Source organism: Orussus abietinus, unplaced genomic scaffold, assembly GCF_000612105.2.
Source record: "Orussus abietinus isolate OABI.00-Male unplaced genomic scaffold, Oabi_2.0 scaffold399, whole genome shotgun sequence".
In the NCBI taxonomy this organism is placed as follows: domain Eukaryota; kingdom Metazoa; phylum Arthropoda; class Insecta; order Hymenoptera; family Orussidae; genus Orussus; species Orussus abietinus.
This window is the reverse complement of record NW_019394818.1, coordinates 1-16939: the sequence shown is the minus strand read 5'-3', so window position 1 is coordinate 16939 and position 16939 is coordinate 1. Positions and strand designations below refer to the sequence as shown.

The following is a 16939-nucleotide window of genomic DNA, read 5'->3' as shown; positions in this document are numbered from 1 at the left end:
GGATAGTTTTGATAATTATGTTAATGATGACAGTCATTTTTGTTTTAACAGATTCCAAGAGTGGACGATCCTGGTAAAATTATAGAAAAAATCAGGGAGTTCGCAGATGACCATAGAAAAAAGTAATTTTAGCATCAACCTGCAAAATGATATAATACTGTATAATTGTATTTTTTATTAAGAATTCTGTAAATAATGTAGAATATTATCTTTGTCACTGTTATAAGTTTCACTTAGCCAAGGTTTTTATACATAAAATTAAAAAATGCCACTATTAAAGGATAAGATTACAATTGAAACTATATATAGATAATAATTTATTCTCTGTGCAAATACAATTGATAATTCAATAAATTTGTGTATAGTTTATTTTATATGTATATAAATCCACCACCAGAATATTCAATTTGAATTTGAGGTTCAACAAATGCCAACCAATCTGAAGCATGCGTAGGAAGTAGTCCCATTGACTGACACTTGTATAATGCTAATGCTATGTTAACCAATTGTCCTAAGAAGAAGACAAGTTTTTGACCTGACACACGAGTTCCTTCTATCACTTTGAAAGCTGAAAAAATTCAAAATTCATCATAAATGAGAATGTTTACTTATGAATGTTAAAATATATAAAAAATCCAAAGCATTCAATTAGTTAATAAAGAACTTACTTTGTTGTAACGTAAATAAGGCTTTCACAGGTCTTATGATAAGCATTCCAACCATCATAATAGGGAAAATGGATATGGAGTTACCAGCCATGTACATAATAAACAAATTCATAGGTACTTGTTTAAGAGGACCTAGAGCTAAATCCCAGGATTTCTTTATTATTAAATGATTCCAATCCGATTCTCTCTGATGATCTACTGTTTGCATGTACCCCGTTCCTACATATTGGCCTGGAGGAAATGGCAGCTCACTCTTGTCAAACTTGGCTCTGTAAAACAAGTTATAATTAACTATTGACTAAATCATATTCAAATTAATATAAAGCAAATTGTGAATATAACATAAGTGGCTGCAAATACAGAAACAATTCATTGAAAATGGATTATTCAAGTTTCGATTGACATGACAAAACAGGAAGTGATATCTGATTATACTTTTGAGAAAAATCCAAAGCCCATTTTTGTTTCTTCACACTCTGTTTTGCTGTGGTCATGGTGCAATAGAATTTCTTAGCACTAACGATGCACGAAAATTTAAACTCTGCTTATATCAAAATCGGCCAACACAATATTAAGGTTATGTCGAACACTGAGAAACTATAGATGGAACACTCTACCTAAGGAATCGTTCTATAAATTGAGGACCTTTGAGAGTATGTACCTTTTATTTCTAGGTTCTCTCGCAGTTGGCGCAGCAATCGCAATTAGCATATTTTGAATACGTCTCCATTGTATTCGAGATCCGGGATTTATCGGGTCTAAACCAAGTATTTTAAATTGTTCGAGCTAGGTCCTGAAACTCTTCATTTTCGTTTCTCAGCCTTCTAGATGCGTAAAACCAGGTAAAACATGGAACATGTGCACGGACCACGCCATGTTAGTTCTAGTCCATGATAAATTAATTTTTGATGAAAATTGAAATTTCGTGAGTTTTAAGAACTTCTTTAGGGCCCCATATTCACGTGGTAAAATTTGAAACGAATCGGTACACCTAATTCGGAGAATACTTTCACCAACGATTTGACTTCTCAGATATACCAGGTGTATAAGCTCAAATCCGCTGTTTGTTCATAGATTGCGTTAGTGAGCATATTAAGTTACTACGGAGACACATACTTTTGTACATACATACATGTAAATGTGAATGTAATACATATTTAAAAAATATAGATAGACTCGAGTCCTCTTCTTTACTTTTAACAGCTTTCCATCTTCCCGCCTTTCCTGTCTATAACCCACTACCTCTCAACAATGGGTGCATTCGGAGGAGAAAAGCGGTTACCGATGAGTTGGGAACATGTTGCGATTTTCTGCTGAATGGACTGTTCAGTGATCATAATATGGCGGCATTCAGTGTTGTGTAACTAGAGTTCGAAAATTCTCGGTAACATTAAATTGGAGAAGGTAACTGTGAAACATATCGTAAGTTACCGGGAACATTGAGAATTTAAGAGAACGTTANAATAATAATAACTAGGCTACAACCCACTACCTCTCACAATTTTCGATTTACAAGGTTTGTACCTTTATTTCAATATTACTAGACCGGAAGTGCTAGTGATCTCGTTCTTTCATATAACGAATACGTAATTCGGCGAATAAACCCACGTGAGGTGAAAGTGCGAGAAATGAGCGCTCTCGTCAAAAATATGTAATAAACGGCCAGATGTGCAAATTTGTTTACACCACTGTTTATACGTATTATTTTGCCCCCACCCAGTTCGACTCATCTCAAAGCGCCTCCGTTGCGTCCCCCACCACCCATACATTCACTCCTTTTAATATTATCTCGATGACTAGGGCCCCAATTCCGTATCCACTTTACTTCATATCAGTGGTTTCAGCAGTTGTCTACTTTTGTTTGGTTAAGAGTTACGATCTATAAAACGTGGGAAATTTTAACGAAGCTGAATATAATCGTATAGAATCCAAAAGTTCCCAAGCCTTTTTGGAAAATCGGCAAGAGGTAAATTGATTGTAAATATTTACAATCCGTAGAGGTTTTTAAACAAGGTTTAATAACGGAAGAATATTCTATGCAACACAGTTGGAGTGCTAAGATTCGTACGTTGACGAAGGACATACTCCATATGGAAGATATATATATATCTATTGGATGACACAGAGCAGAATTGTTTCAAAACAATGTCTAATATAATACATTCAGATGCAGTGTGTTCTCATGAAAAAGCTACCGTTTGTACATCACAGCATACATCGTATTGTGCACTACAAAATGACTCTGGTGCGAGAATTGGAAAACATTTGATCAAATGCGTAACCAATATTGGTCCAAATTTGCAAGATCAAAGCAAATATATTTCTACGCAATCTCTTCTGGAGTCTAGGAATGTATATATAAATCCAAATTTTAAGCCTAAATGTTCTACAATCCATTTTAATCCAAAAATGCAGGTAAAACCATCAGTGTATTTAAATCCAAAATTAATGAAAAACATCGTACTTCCATGTAAACCTGAAGAAAATGTTAAAATAGCAGAGAGTAAACAAAGCACCAAACAATCAAGTGAAGCTATAAAAATTAAAAAATCAGTATACGTAAATCCTGTGCTGATGAGGAAATTATCTTCTGCCACATCTATATCTTCCAAGCAATGTAGTTTACCTTTAAATAAAGGAACTACTGGCGAAAGTAATTATGTCATACGATCTAAAACGAAACTCATTCGAAATTCACTTAATGTAACTCCAAGAAAGACTGTGGGCACAAACTTTATTTCGTTATCGCAAAGGAAAATTATTCGCGTGAAACATAACAAACGTACATCTAATGTGTCACCTTTGAATCCCAAGAAAAACCGATTGCAGACATGTACCAATCCATGGAAAATAAAGGTTTCGTCGCGATATAAGCTTATCAAGGACACAACAAATAAATTAAGTACTCATCTTGACACAATCAGATCTGTCCAAGTGAATAAGTATAAGATTGATAGAACCAATGTTCAGAAAAAGAAATATATCAGGAATGATTCAGTGGTAGTAAGAAAAACAATTAACAAAGTCAAACAAAAAAGTATACAAATTTTACGAAATAAGATGCAAAAGAATAATCTACCTTGTCTATTGTTTCAAAGATTTGGATACTGTGCAAATCAGGCGAAAGGCACATGTCCAAAGCTTCACGACAAAAAACAAGTAGCATTATGTCAAAAATTTTTGCAAGGAAAATGTCTTTTAGACAATTGCCCATTATCGCATAACATTGGTCCAGAGAAGATGCCCACTTGTAAATATTTCTTAGAGGGTTGTTGCAATCGTGAAGCTTGTCCCTACCTTCATGTTAAAGTTTCTAAAGATACACCTATATGCACGGAGTTCCTAAGAGGGTACTGTGCCGAGGCAAGTAAGTGCAAACGTCGGCATGTGTACGTATGTCCAGAATTTGATAAAACAGGAATGTGCGCAAAAGGTAAGAAGTGTCCGTATCCTCATAAATCAGCTATTCCAGCTAAAAAGCAACCAAGTAAGTTATTTAAAAGGAACCGTAGTATATCTAAGGTTGAACTTACAAAACAATCAGTTCCTGACAAAGCTCTACAATCCCCAGAAAATAGGAAGCGATATTATGATGAGACTGATAGTCCGCAACAATGTATTGATAATAAAAGACAAAGCATTATGAAAAAAATTGAAATCATGAAAAATGTACAAAATAGTAAGATAAGCGGCTCGGAATCAGAAGAAAAAAATGATGATGTTCAAATGGATTGTAGCAATATTATTGAAGACAAAATGAACATATGTGATTGTCCCAGAAAGGTCCCCTTAGGACCATTACCTTCATATATCCCTATTAATTAATTTTAAAGAAACTTATTTTTCAAATGTGTATGATTTAATTATGTGGCTAGGTTTATTTATGAAAATGTGGTAGATATTTTTAAAATGCAACTAATAAGGTCCTAACATTTTTGTTAATATTTAATAAAATGAAAATGTATTTTATAAACTTTATTTTTCGCTTAGAGATCAGGTTTGATATTATATGACATGAGTCATGCTCAATTAATGGGACATTCGTTATTTTTATTATTTTTTAAGAACTATAGTGTTAATTCATTTAGTAATTAAATTTGACATGAAATATCATAATTTTAAGAAGCAGGATTTATATACTTACACTATTTTTATATTGCCTTATTCAATTAATCGGGCTTGGAATTTATTAGAACTGTAGCTTTTGTACGTATACATCTAGAAATATTAATATAAAGTAACTATGTGTTGTCAATTCCTGTGTCCTTGAAATAATATTTGTGCAATTAACGAATCATCTTCCACTTTAATAAGTGCGATACACACCAAGATTTAAATTTTATTGTTTTATATGTTCATTGAACAGTGGATATATGTTCTACATTGTTTTTGTATATTTTTGCTTGACATGCAAAAATCCTATTAGTAAAGAGTAAAGCTGTATTGAGAACTCAAATTACAGTAACAATTTTTAACTAAGTGGAAAATGAACATTGTTGGTTTATTTAAATTTTAAAATTACTATAGTTACCGTTTAGTTGAGTCTAAATAAAATTGAAGTTGTTTTCTGTCTTTACAATATGGTTAAGATAAAAACAATCTTTTCAAAAATGTAATATATGTGTACAAATGCGGCGATGGGTAGAAGTAATGAATTTGCATTCAGTAAAACCATGTAATTAGTTTAATAAATCTATAAGTTCTTTAGGAAAACATTTAATAATATTGAAAAGAACTGTATTTTAAATTTGTAATGTACAGTTTTATTATAAATAAAATATCTTTATTACAAACTACAACAGCAAATTGGGACATGTATATTTTCAATGCAAATCGGAATCATTACTTGGGTGGAGCAGGAGGGTTTTGACTGAGACGGGGTACTCTCGTATTAGTACCACTTGGTGCTGCTTTTGTTGAAAACAACGAACCAAAGAGAACGTGCTGAATTACTGGAAACTTGGCTAGTACCTGCAAAACAAAGATGTTTATTTTCATTTCAAACTACTGATTTTGTGACTTAGTGCTTAAAAGGAATCTTTACCTCAACTTTGTACATCTTAGTAAGTCCACTGTTTACTTTTGACCACGATGAAACTGCACTAACATTCCACAATTGATTTGAATGTTCAGCGAAAGGTCCCGTCTTTACCTGTAAATAAATTTCATTACTTAATAAACCTAATTTTTGAAGGAAATCTAAAAGATAATCAAGCATTTTACCTTCAAGATAAAATCAATACATCCTAAAAACATATATTGCTTGCCATATAATTCGACAACATCTTGTTCCACAAAATGATGAGGTTCAATGCGTGGGTGACCTAAAATATAAGGATTGCAACTTTATTTCAGTAAGATATACTACGTCAATTTTCTTATATATAAACATGATGCAGAAGTATATTTAATGACCTACCAATTAATTGGGCACTTCCCCAAATGAATGGAACAAACTGATAATCATCCAAGCTCCAAACACCATGACTGCCAGCAGGCTCCATGCGATAAACCAGTTGCAGCCTACGCACTAAAATAAGGTACCTAGAACAAAAGACATATGAATAAAGACATATTTATGAATTTAACATACATCATCTGAAACAATGAATACAAATGTAAATAAGATGATTTTTAATAAAACTAAATCAATGAACAGTTCAATGATATTGTAATGAACAAATTTTATATAGTATCACAGATAGACATGATTTGTGTTTACGGAATCATGAAGTTTTAAAATATTGTAAATAAATGTACTGCAATCAAATATTTTCTGTATTTTAATAAACTCCATGTGCAAATACATAAGTGCATTTCATCCATTTATATTTTACCTGTTGAATACTTTAATAGCAACAGCAGTTCTATCATCGGGTTTAAAAGCACCAATTTTAAACAGACAACACAAGAACATAATAAAGGCCATTTCATGTCCAGTTCCATAATCTATACGTGTAGGATTTCCAAATCCTTCATACATGTATTCTACTATTTCAGGTATAGCACGGTGCATTTGACTTGGTAATACTGTTTTTAATTCCTCGATTCCACTCTGAAATATAATTGATTTTCTGAGTTTTGTACATCTGGGGATTTTATTTTATTATATAAAAAAATTAACCGTAAGTAATATTAATACCGATTGTAACTTGGCATGCCAAATACGAAATGATTTATTGCCAAAGCGTTGTGGTTGTTCCGCTGGAGGAATTTCTGTGATCCATTCATCGAACTTCTCTAACATTTCTATAATCTTTTTAACGCAAACAGATTGCGGGCAATCTGCATTTAAGGCTTTTCCTTGAACAGATTCATTTAAAGCCAATATAAAACCCATGTATTCCTGAAATAATTTGGATGAATTTTGAAAAATAAGATAACATGCTCTGCTAATTTAAAAGTTATTCGAAGAACTGAAGAATGCAATTTCTTGTTAAACATAAACAAGTTAATAGAAGAAAGATATATTGCACTTATATATAAGTGCCTTTGTAATAAATGAATGGATAAGAATAAAAAGCAGAACATACAAAAAATGCCTCCGATTTCTGCCAAATTGACATGTCAGCAGGTACTTTGATTGCTTTCTGTGGCACAACAAATTCATGATCATCAACTGTAAAGGAAATAAAGAATTTCTTTGAACAATTATCACTAAAAGTTTGTGTGTATATTTGTATAAAAATAAACAATAGTACTCACGTGAAAGTGGTAATTCCTTTAATGGGAATGTCGTTCCTGACATGATGATATTTTTACAATTTTTTTGAAAATGAAAGGTACAACCTTTCTTTTTAAAGCAAACAAAATATTAACCTGTAAAAACTAATTCTATGCAGTTTAGAAACATACATGCATTAAGTAAACACTAAAAGCTCCTTTATGATCACTTTATGTAAAAATAATGTCACCAGATTGACAAACGGCTGATAATTCTTCTTAACCTTGATATTGTTTCAAAGGCGGCGCTAAAGAATCAATTTAAAGAATGAAACATCTTTCATGGGCAATGTTCCGAAATCTATTTCCTGTAGCCTAAAAAAGTGATCAGCAACAAACGTAGCACACTGCGGAAGTATGTACGCTGGAGTCCATCGATGGCTTGCACCTGGTCCGCACTGCCCTCTCCGGCCGCGCACCGTACCAGCGGCGGGAGCAGCGCGGAATTCGAATCGCTCGAGGGGCAGAATGGATTTCCTAAAGAAAATAAATATTTATAAACAAAAACAATTAATAAAAATTTTCAATGTGTTCATGTAATCAAATTTAAAAATTAACGAGCAATCCTGTGGTTTTCTCATTGCTTCATAAACTTATTTTTTATATTATGGTTTTCCAGCGTTATGCGTTCAATTCGTGCATACTTCAATCTTTTAATTACATTTTACAGTAATGTATTTGAGGTCAGGTTGAGAAAAATTAAACCATAAATTTTCTAGCAATTGATTTCCTTTTCAGTGTATTAGTCGGGGCAAATCGAGAAAAGATGGTTAGAAACGACGTTAAGCAGATTGGCCATCGAGTGTATAAAAATGACACCCATGAAATCTTTCAGACTGCACTCGAGCGAGAAAAACGAGACCAAATAACTTTGACAGATATTAAAGAAATTTATACAGTTTTATATTGGCTTCTTATTTTTAAGGAGAATAAAAAGTATTTTAAGACATTCACAAAGACTAGCATTTATGTTTTCTTTCATGAATTTCTAGTTATGTTGTTTTACTTCTGCACGGGGAAAAAAATGAGTAAATTCAACTCATTTTCTGAGTTACATATGGCGAACTCAATAAGCGAGTTGGTTCAACTTACATTTAGTGTAAAATCAAATTTGGTATTTGAATCAACTCCAAACTTAAATGAAACAGAATTGATAGCTCCAAATCTAAATTGAGTAAACTAGTTTATTGAGTTCGCCACATTTAACTCAGAAAATTAGATGAATTTACTCTCCTTTTTTTTTCAGTGTGAGTTACTAAAAAATACGAGGACATCTGTTTGATGAGGGTTGCACATGGTGTTCCTAATAGCAGATTGTATTTTCTATTAGAAAAAAAAAACTTGTTTCTTGAGTGTCGACCTAATATTTCTAATTTTTTGTACTTATTTACCCTCAACTTGGAGTCTATTGGGGCATCTACAGAAAAAATTATATCAAAACTATGGTTCATCCTATAAATTGCTTCTTAATAGTATTCAAAGATATTTATCACTTATCTAAAATTGAAACCAATTTGAGGAATACGAAGAATGGTGTAGAACGTTAATATATAAGAGACATGAAATCACGATTTCGTTTCTATGTCCGAAAGTTGATGCATAGTAAATTGTCCTACGACATTTCACTGTATATATATTTAGAAACTATTTTTTTTAAGCTAAGATAATATTCTAACTTCGGTTCAGTGGATGGAACAATTGAATCGCTAAGAAACTTGTTAACATTTAATAAAACATGTTTTGTTATATCATTTTAAAAAATTCGGTACATTATCATTTAACAAACCGCACTGCTCCTGCCGCTAGTACGCTACACGGCCGGAGAGGGCAGAGCGGACCAGGAGGAAACCATCGACGGAGCCCCGTGTACCTCGCCGGACATCGAGGAACATCGCTGGACGTTGCAGGACGTCGCCTGGCGCGTTTTCTAACTACTGGTTTAGCGGTGCGTAGCCGATCGTATTTTATCCCGCCGAAAAGTAAAAGTGATAACGGACATGGCACGCGCAAAATCGCAAAGCGAGCCGAGGCGGTCGGTGAGCCGGCCGACTCTACCCGTTCGCCGAACAGTAAGAAAAAACTTCTACCCGCTGACTCAGAATCCGTTGACAAGCCTAGAGCGGTTAGGTTTCCCAGGGAAGCGAAAAGCAGAATGCCGGAATCCCTAGCGGAGTCCCCAATGGACATGAAAAGAGCTGTGAGCAGGCTTTGCGTTCATCACCTTGCCTTTGGGTTTACTCTTTTTTTGCTCCACACTTTCCACCTTTTTGGCAGCAGCACCTTTTCCTTTAACCGTTTTCTTTTCATCTATTGATACTGGTTTAACGTTGTCATTTTTAGCTTTTTCCCTTTTATCCCTTCCTTTGACTTCACCTATAAGAAAGAAATACAAAGATAATCAGTTCATGTGGCTCTGAATATCCATCAACATACGATATCTAGCGTTCATAATAAAGCGAACGTAACTGTATCATTTTTGTAAAGATATAGAGCTTAATACCATAAACAAAAACAACAGTAATAATATACCTTTTTCATTATCATGGGAGACTTCGACATCACAAGTAGTTTCAATACCCTCGGCTTCCATGATAGCTTCGGCAACTTTACCCTTAGGCTTCTTAACAGCTGTCTTAGTCTTCTTGGGTGATGCTTTTTTCCTTTTGCCCCTACTTTTGACTTCACTTATGAGAAAGAAATACAAAGATAATCAGTTCATGTGGCTCTGAATATCCATCAAGATACGATATCTAGCGTTCATAATAAAGCGAATGTAACTGTATCACTTTTCTAAAGATATAGGGCTTAATACCATAAACAAAAACAACAGTAATAATATACCTTTTTCATTATCATGGGAGACTTCGACAACAGAAGTAGTTTCAATACCCTCGGCTTCCATAGTAGCTTCGGCAACTTTACCCTTAGCCTTCTTCCGCTTCACCCAGTATCAGTAGATGAAAAGAAAACGGTTAAAGGAAAAGGTGCTGCTGCCAAAAAGGTGGAAAGTGTGGAGCAAAAAAAGAATAAACCCAAAGGCAAGGTGATGAACGCAAAGCCTGCTCACAGCTCTTTTGATGTCCATTGGGGACTCCGGCATTCTGCTTTTTGCTTCCCTAGGAAACCTAACCGCTCTAGGCTTGTCAACGGATTCTGAGTCGGCGGGTAGAAGTTGTTTCTTACTGTTCGGCGAACAGGTAGAGTCGGCCGGCTCGCCGACCGCCTCGGCTCGCTTTGTGATTTTGCGCGGGCCATGTCCGTTACCACTTTTACTTTTCGGCGGGATAAAATACGATCGGCTACGCACCGCTAAACCAGCGGTTAGAAAACGCGCCAGGCGACGTCCTGCAACGTCCGGCGATGCTCCTCTATGTCCGGCAATGTCCGGCGAGGTACTGCCCGAAGAAGTCCCAAACGAAATATATTCTCGTCCTTGACATACAAACATGATTCATACATACACAGGCCTGGCCGCCGAGGCTTCGTCGACGGCTTCCTTCTTCAGGCCAGGGGGATGACCGGTAGCGCACGCGCGCGACCTACGAGAGGTCGCCGGTGTTGACATTCCGTCCTGACGATCGGAGCCTCGCTACGCGTTATAGAAATTTGGGCGAGCTCTCGAACACCTCGCCAAATATTCCTTTCGAACATTCCTGCGAGTGCTCGATAGCACGCCCGGGAACTCAAAAGTTAAATGGATGACTCCTTACAGGAAATTGGGAGAGTTCCCGTGGATCGCTAAATTATATTGCAACAAAGTACTCAACTTAAATTAATTAACAATTAGGCTGGTTTTCTCTCTCCCTCGGGTCGGTGACCGTCGGACCTAGTAGCCTGTAAAGAAAGAACGCAAAAAGCAGACGTCGACTGAAATTTGGGGTTGCCGTGAGGTGGCAAAAATATACCACGTCACAATATACATACACGTTTCTTTTTATTAAATAGCATAACAGAAATTATGATAAGTACTACACTACAAGAAATAATTCAACGACAAGTACTGAAACGAAGGAAATAATTTTTACTGTACATATGTATGTACATATGGTTACCTAATGTATTTTATTTACCCAACCTGCCTATGTCCATAATGGCGCGCACAAAGTGCATGAAGTGAGAAAACTCTTCGTAAGATGGCAGCACTGACCCTTGCATAGATTGGCCTCTAAGCAGTTTCTCAACTTACAGTAGTTATTACGCACAAACGCGTGAAGTTGTCGGTTGTCGGTGCCGAGTTGGAACTATTTATTGTCTTTGAGTATACCAAAAAAGTAAAACCTTGAAAATATTTACCAAAATGACTGGCGTCCTAACTCCTTCGGTCGATTTAAGTTCTTACCGGGATCAGCACTTTAAGGTATAGTATTTATTCCAACCTAACCTCGTTAACTTGCATACTTTCCTACATTTTACTGTTTAAATTTATGATAATTATAATTTGATTTAATATTGGATTTATGTTTGTCTAATTAAACTTATTTATCTATAGGGCTCAAGAGCTGAACAAGACAGACTGTTGAGGAATTCCTCGACTCTATACGTGGGCAACCTCTCGTTTTATACGACAGAAGAACAGATCTATGAATTATTTTCAAAATGTGGAGATATCAGGCGCATTATAATGGGATTAGACAAATATAAAAAGACTCCTTGTGGTTTCTGCTTCGTTGAATATTATATTAGAGCTGATGCAGAAAATTGTATGCGATATATTAATGGCACAAGGTTAGACGATAGAATTATTAGAACGGATTGGGATGCTGGATTTATTGAAGGCAGGCAATATGGACGAGGCAAGACTGGTGGTCAGGTAAATAGAATTTAAGTTAACCCTACCGTGGCATATAACAATGTAAAGATTCAGTTTTATACTAATACATGCATTTTAGGTAAGAGACGAGTACAGATCTGACTTCGATAGCGGCAGAGGAGGCTATGGAAAAATTATTCAGCAGAAAGTAACACCAATCTCGGATGGATCTTTTGGTCGGTAAAACATGAATATGTTTTAATAAATGAAGATTAAAGAATTTATGAAATTTATACCGTAGGACACTTGCAAGATGAACTTGACTTTGTCCCACTTACTATCTGTCTCAGAGTCTGATAATAATTAATTTATTTTTTCTACAATTATGGGTAATGCATACGAATTTTCAGAGTACGTCTGTATTAGAGTAATAAAATAAACGCGTTCTTTGTTCTGTTACAATAAAATACGGATTTTTTTTTATTTCAATCTTCTGTTTAACATGTAATTGTTCAAGTCAGATTTGATCATAACAGTATTGAAATAGAGTCGTTTTGTTGAAGTAAGACAATCGTAGGCCAAAGTTACTAACTTACATCTTGGTTTGAGATACCTTTGTAAAGTATTAACTTTAAATGTAACTTACAAAAAAATAAAATCGATGCACATTAGATAAATATTTTGCTCCATTTTCTGTTACTTGTATTAAAGACATTCATAAATACTATTTTATTGAAGCACTTTAAAATATAAGAGATGATGTTACATATGAGTACCTCTAATATTAGCTTAGTTCACAAATTTGATTTCCAGTATGTAAAGTTACGTAAAACGTGTTTAAATGTATAAAATACTTTTTAAATACTTCAAATGTTTGTCAGTTTTTTATAACAGCATGTGTGTAGACATGCATCAAAAATGTAAATGTACTTATAGAAGAAAGCTTGTGTTATATTATTTAGCTCTCATTGTCTATGTTTATGCTATATTCCAAAACATTAGTGATATACCTTATTTAATTTTCATTTCGTTATAAACACAATATCAGTGTCGAGTATGGGTAAAAGTAATACATTCGCTGTACATTTTATTATGAACGCAAATTTTTTTGAAGTGAAATAAAAGAAATCAATATACAAATTTCCTTTCTTTCAATGACTTTAAAAACTATGCTTAATTTATTTGAGCTGTTTTGGGCTGTAGTAAATGCTATATATTTACATAATAGGTGACTGTAGAGTGACACTTTCATTAACAAATTTTTTATTTCGGCTATTTGTACGTTAGCCGGCTTTTTTAAACGCATTTTTATACAAAAACAAGAGACGAGGGTTGCAGGAAATATCTTTGGTTATGAGTTCTTCGATGAGCACACAGGAGAGTCTCTTTGGGACTGTAGATGTGAAAGACATTTTTATGCCTTCATTATTAACATTTCGTTCCATTTTCGTTACTGTAATCATTTTTATTTTACCGATTTTGCGTTATGCATATTAATACTTTACTAGAGGCAACTAAGTTTTCTTGATCTTGGTTTCTTTAAGACGGCTTTAATTGCTTCTACGAAGACTTCTTCCAGGCCCTCCTGTTTCATTGCTGAACATTCCACGTATTTAAAGGCTTTAATCTTCTTTTTCATTTTTTTACATTCTCTCAATGATATTATGTCCGGACCCTCTTCGTTTCTGAGATCGCCTTTGGTACCTGTAATTACAACATGTTGGGTCAAAAATAATTTGTAAACTTCCATAAAAAATATCACATCGTAGATTATTATGCCATGCATTTTTACTAATGAACTTAAAGAAGATAATACAAAAGTAAACGTAGCGGTAAGTAAAATTTTGTAAATATTAAACAGAAATTTACCAACAAGGACGATCGGTGTATTAGGACAGTGAAACTTAATTTCAGGATACCACTTGCTGGACACATTCGCATAAGAACTGCGAGCGCTCACCGAGAAGCAGAGCAGGAAACAATCGGTCTGAAAACGATATTCTATAAATAATTGTTGGTATTCAAAGCCGAGCAAAATCCACTAACAACGGATTTTCATAAGCAAGTTCATTTACGTTCGAAAAAACCGGACAGAAACATTGGTAACAGATGAAACTTACATTTGGATACGACAAAGGCCTCAGTCTTTCGTAATCTTCCTGACCGGCCGTGTCCCACAGCGCCATGCTAAAATCCTGTCCATTTACGCAAATGTTGTCTGCGTAGTTGTCGAAACTGGCGAAAATAAGGAAAACTAATCAATTCATTCGGTTTCCATTCGATACTGATAAAATTTGCGTATGCCATTATTATTTATTTCTCGAATTTTCATGCTTAAGGTGAAGTGAAATACGTCGAGGAACTTGATCGACGTCGATAAAGAAGATTTTTCTAAATGCCTACGTTGCCGACATTCGTTTTTATATTGACAGCTGGGTCGAATTATATTGGGTATTGTACCAAATGGCATACTCCACCTGTCGTTTTTGTACAATAAATATCAAGAAATCGAAGTAAAACTCCAGAAATCCTCTGGATTCATGCTTTCTCGGGCCCTAATTGACTGCAGAGGGACTCCCTGCGCCATCTGTGATTTCCAGGTCAATTAAATTTTCATTTCGAGACCTCGTATTCCCATCGTTTTAGCATAGATGCGCATACAACACTTTTTTTGCCTTTATCCCGTTCAAATGCGAGTTTATCGATTAATAGTGTGTTCTAAATTGTCGTACAATTGTCCTGACATTTTCATTTCTCATATTAGAGCCTTTGATATTTGATTGAAATATGAGAACTCGACGCCATTTTGGTTCTGATTTGGGCTGAGTAAATTAACTAGTTCAAAAAATCCAAATATTGAATGTATCAGGACAATTATTAGATGATCAGGAGTGGTGTGGCAAAGTTTCGGACAGTTTGGTCCAATACCCTTAAAAAAAAGTGTTGTATTCGAATCGACTGATATGAAGAAGGTTTCACTTCACCTTAAAAGCCTCGAGAGACATTTCTCATCCGAATCGTTTATGGATTATAAAGCAAAAATAGGACGAAACGAACTTTCATATCGCCTGATGAAATTGTCGATTAAATACTTACACGGTCGGAACGTAATCCGTTGGAAATTTCTTGTTCGTGTACGTGATAAGCATGCAAGTTTTTCCAACCATACCGTCCCCTACTGCGGTAATCTTGATTGGACGGGTCCGAGACACCATTTTTGGATCCTCTGTAATAAAATAAGCAAATTACTTTTTGTTAATATCTCATTTTAAGAGTCACGTCAGCATCTAAGCTGGTGCCGAATAATTGTAAAAAATGTTAAGGAAAAACGTGAAGAACTGCAGTTTAATTATGATTGTACAAAATCATTATTTACGATTTGGTGAATTGACAAAACAGTATATTCCGACGTGAAATCGTCGTCAATGAGCCAGTACCTATAGACGTTCAAGCACTTTTATGAACTTATGATTTTCATACTCATCTATTGTGCAGTTCAAGTACCTTCCGTATCGTAAATCGATGCATTTTATTCCTGACCATGAGATGTACATTGGAATATTGCGTTTCAATTGCCATAGAAATAACTGATTCGTTACTTGAATTGAATATCTTGATGGGGTTAAGTGGGAATTCATGTCGCGAAAAATGCTCCGAAATCGTTGACCTCTCGCGTGGGTCGTGTAACGAGGCATAATCGGTAATCTCGACAGAATTTCAGAGAAACGCCCTCGTCAAGAGGTACCGTAACTAGGAAGTAACGAAATGAACATTATTGTATAATGCTACAATGATCGTAGGTCGTTGCATTCGTGCAAATTTGCGCGCAAACGCACGCCCAATCGCAGCTTTTCTACACTTTATCTTTTGTGCGTGTACGTACGTGCATGGGTTTTTAAAGTGTCTGCGGTCCACATGTAATTTATAACGCGTAATACCCTGTGCCCCTCAACTGTACGTTTCCTGTTCAGAAATGGAACGTTGATCCCCGCTGCTCATCGACCAATTTTACCAGCGGAGTCTATAAACACTATATATTGCACTGTATAGTCAATTTCAATGCCGTAAGTGGGAAACTTACCCACATATGAGCCCATAATTATGAAAGTGGACCAAGTCAAAATTAAAAAAAAATGAGTTGATCAGTTATTTCACCCTACATAATTTTAAACTAAATTAATTAAATGTAATTTCTACGATATTGTCAAAAATGAACCATTAGATAGTGGTTGTAATTTCAACATTATATGGAATTCATTTAGCGTTAATTATGAAAGTGGTCTAAGCCAAAAATTTAAAGAAATTATATAAACATAACCATAAAATGGCACGTGGCCTTCTAGCGCATTTTTGAACTACACAATAAGCCGACAAATGACAATCAAACGATAACAGAACCGACAATATTTTCCGGTCTACCTAACAATATATGGAATTCATCTAGTTCTATTTTGAAAGTGCATTAATTCAGTTGAGCTCTTCCGAACTAATTATCGGCGGGAAATTAATTGATATATTTTACCACTATGTACGCGGATAGCGGTTTAGGTAAGTTAATGACAACGTACTTATTATGTGAATACGTTAATTATTATTCGGATATCACGTTTTGGATCTTTCACCTAAAAGAGGAAGACCAAAAATATACCGAAATATTAAATTACTTCCATTATACCCCACTCCTAGACCAGTAACGGAATAAAAACATAAAGATAATATGTGTTTACTACCATACATCCCTCCAATTTTTCAGGAACATTTTAAGAATCTTAAAAACTCATAACGATAAAAGCCTAAA

The 16939-nt window shown here is 34.8% G+C and overlaps 6 protein-coding genes across 6 annotated transcripts; 2 read left to right on the top strand and 4 right to left on the bottom strand.

Annotated features, from left to right (window-relative positions):
• Positions 1-125: 125 nt before the first annotated feature.
• LOC105698925 (ER membrane protein complex subunit 4) lies at positions 126-1284 on the bottom strand. Its single transcript, XM_012423571.1, has 3 exons — positions 1104-1284; positions 669-937; positions 126-568 (listed from the first exon to the last, which is right to left on the bottom strand). Exons 1-3 carry the CDS (start codon positions 1160-1162, stop codon positions 372-374), a joined length of 525 nt encoding a protein of 174 aa, XP_012278994.1. The 5' UTR covers positions 1163-1284; the 3' UTR covers positions 126-371.
• A 1188-nt stretch (positions 1285-2472) lies between these two features.
• LOC105698936 (zinc finger CCCH domain-containing protein 3) lies at positions 2473-5381 on the top strand. The gene is made up of 2 exons (XM_012423587.2): positions 2473-2634; positions 2716-5381. The coding sequence occupies exon 2, from the start codon at positions 2814-2816 to the stop codon at positions 4491-4493; it is 1680 nt and encodes a 559-aa protein (XP_012279010.1). The 5' UTR covers positions 2473-2634; positions 2716-2813; the 3' UTR covers positions 4494-5381.
• Positions 5330-7745, bottom strand: LOC105698937 (serine/threonine-protein phosphatase 2A activator). The gene is made up of 9 exons (XM_012423588.2): positions 7616-7745; positions 7374-7487; positions 7202-7287; positions 6811-7014; positions 6506-6723; positions 6088-6212; positions 5892-5992; positions 5713-5820; positions 5330-5639 (listed from the first exon to the last, which is right to left on the bottom strand). The coding sequence occupies exons 2-9, from the start codon at positions 7414-7416 to the stop codon at positions 5511-5513; spliced, it is 1014 nt and encodes a 337-aa protein (XP_012279011.1). The 5' UTR covers positions 7417-7487; positions 7616-7745; the 3' UTR covers positions 5330-5510.
• Positions 7746-9698: 1953 nt separating this feature from the next.
• LOC105698920 lies at positions 9699-10491 on the bottom strand. Its single transcript, XM_012423566.1, has 4 exons — positions 10459-10491; positions 10233-10329; positions 9921-10075; positions 9699-9764 (listed from the first exon to the last, which is right to left on the bottom strand). Exons 1-4 carry the CDS (start codon positions 10489-10491, stop codon positions 9699-9701), a joined length of 351 nt encoding a protein of 116 aa, XP_012278989.1.
• A 1090-nt stretch (positions 10492-11581) lies between these two features.
• On the top strand, positions 11582-13281 carry LOC105698934 (nuclear cap-binding protein subunit 2). The gene is made up of 3 exons (XM_012423585.2): positions 11582-11748; positions 11881-12201; positions 12281-13281. Exons 1-3 carry the CDS (start codon positions 11689-11691, stop codon positions 12383-12385), a joined length of 486 nt encoding a protein of 161 aa, XP_012279008.1. The 5' UTR covers positions 11582-11688; the 3' UTR covers positions 12386-13281.
• A 106-nt stretch (positions 13282-13387) lies between these two features.
• Positions 13388-16237, bottom strand: LOC105698932 (ras-like GTP-binding protein RhoL). Its single transcript, XM_012423582.2, has 5 exons — positions 16025-16237; positions 15238-15367; positions 14262-14376; positions 14011-14128; positions 13388-13845 (listed from the first exon to the last, which is right to left on the bottom strand). Exons 1-5 carry the CDS (start codon positions 16056-16058, stop codon positions 13646-13648), a joined length of 597 nt encoding a protein of 198 aa, XP_012279005.1. The 5' UTR covers positions 16059-16237; the 3' UTR covers positions 13388-13645.
• Positions 16238-16939: the final 702 nt, after the last annotated feature.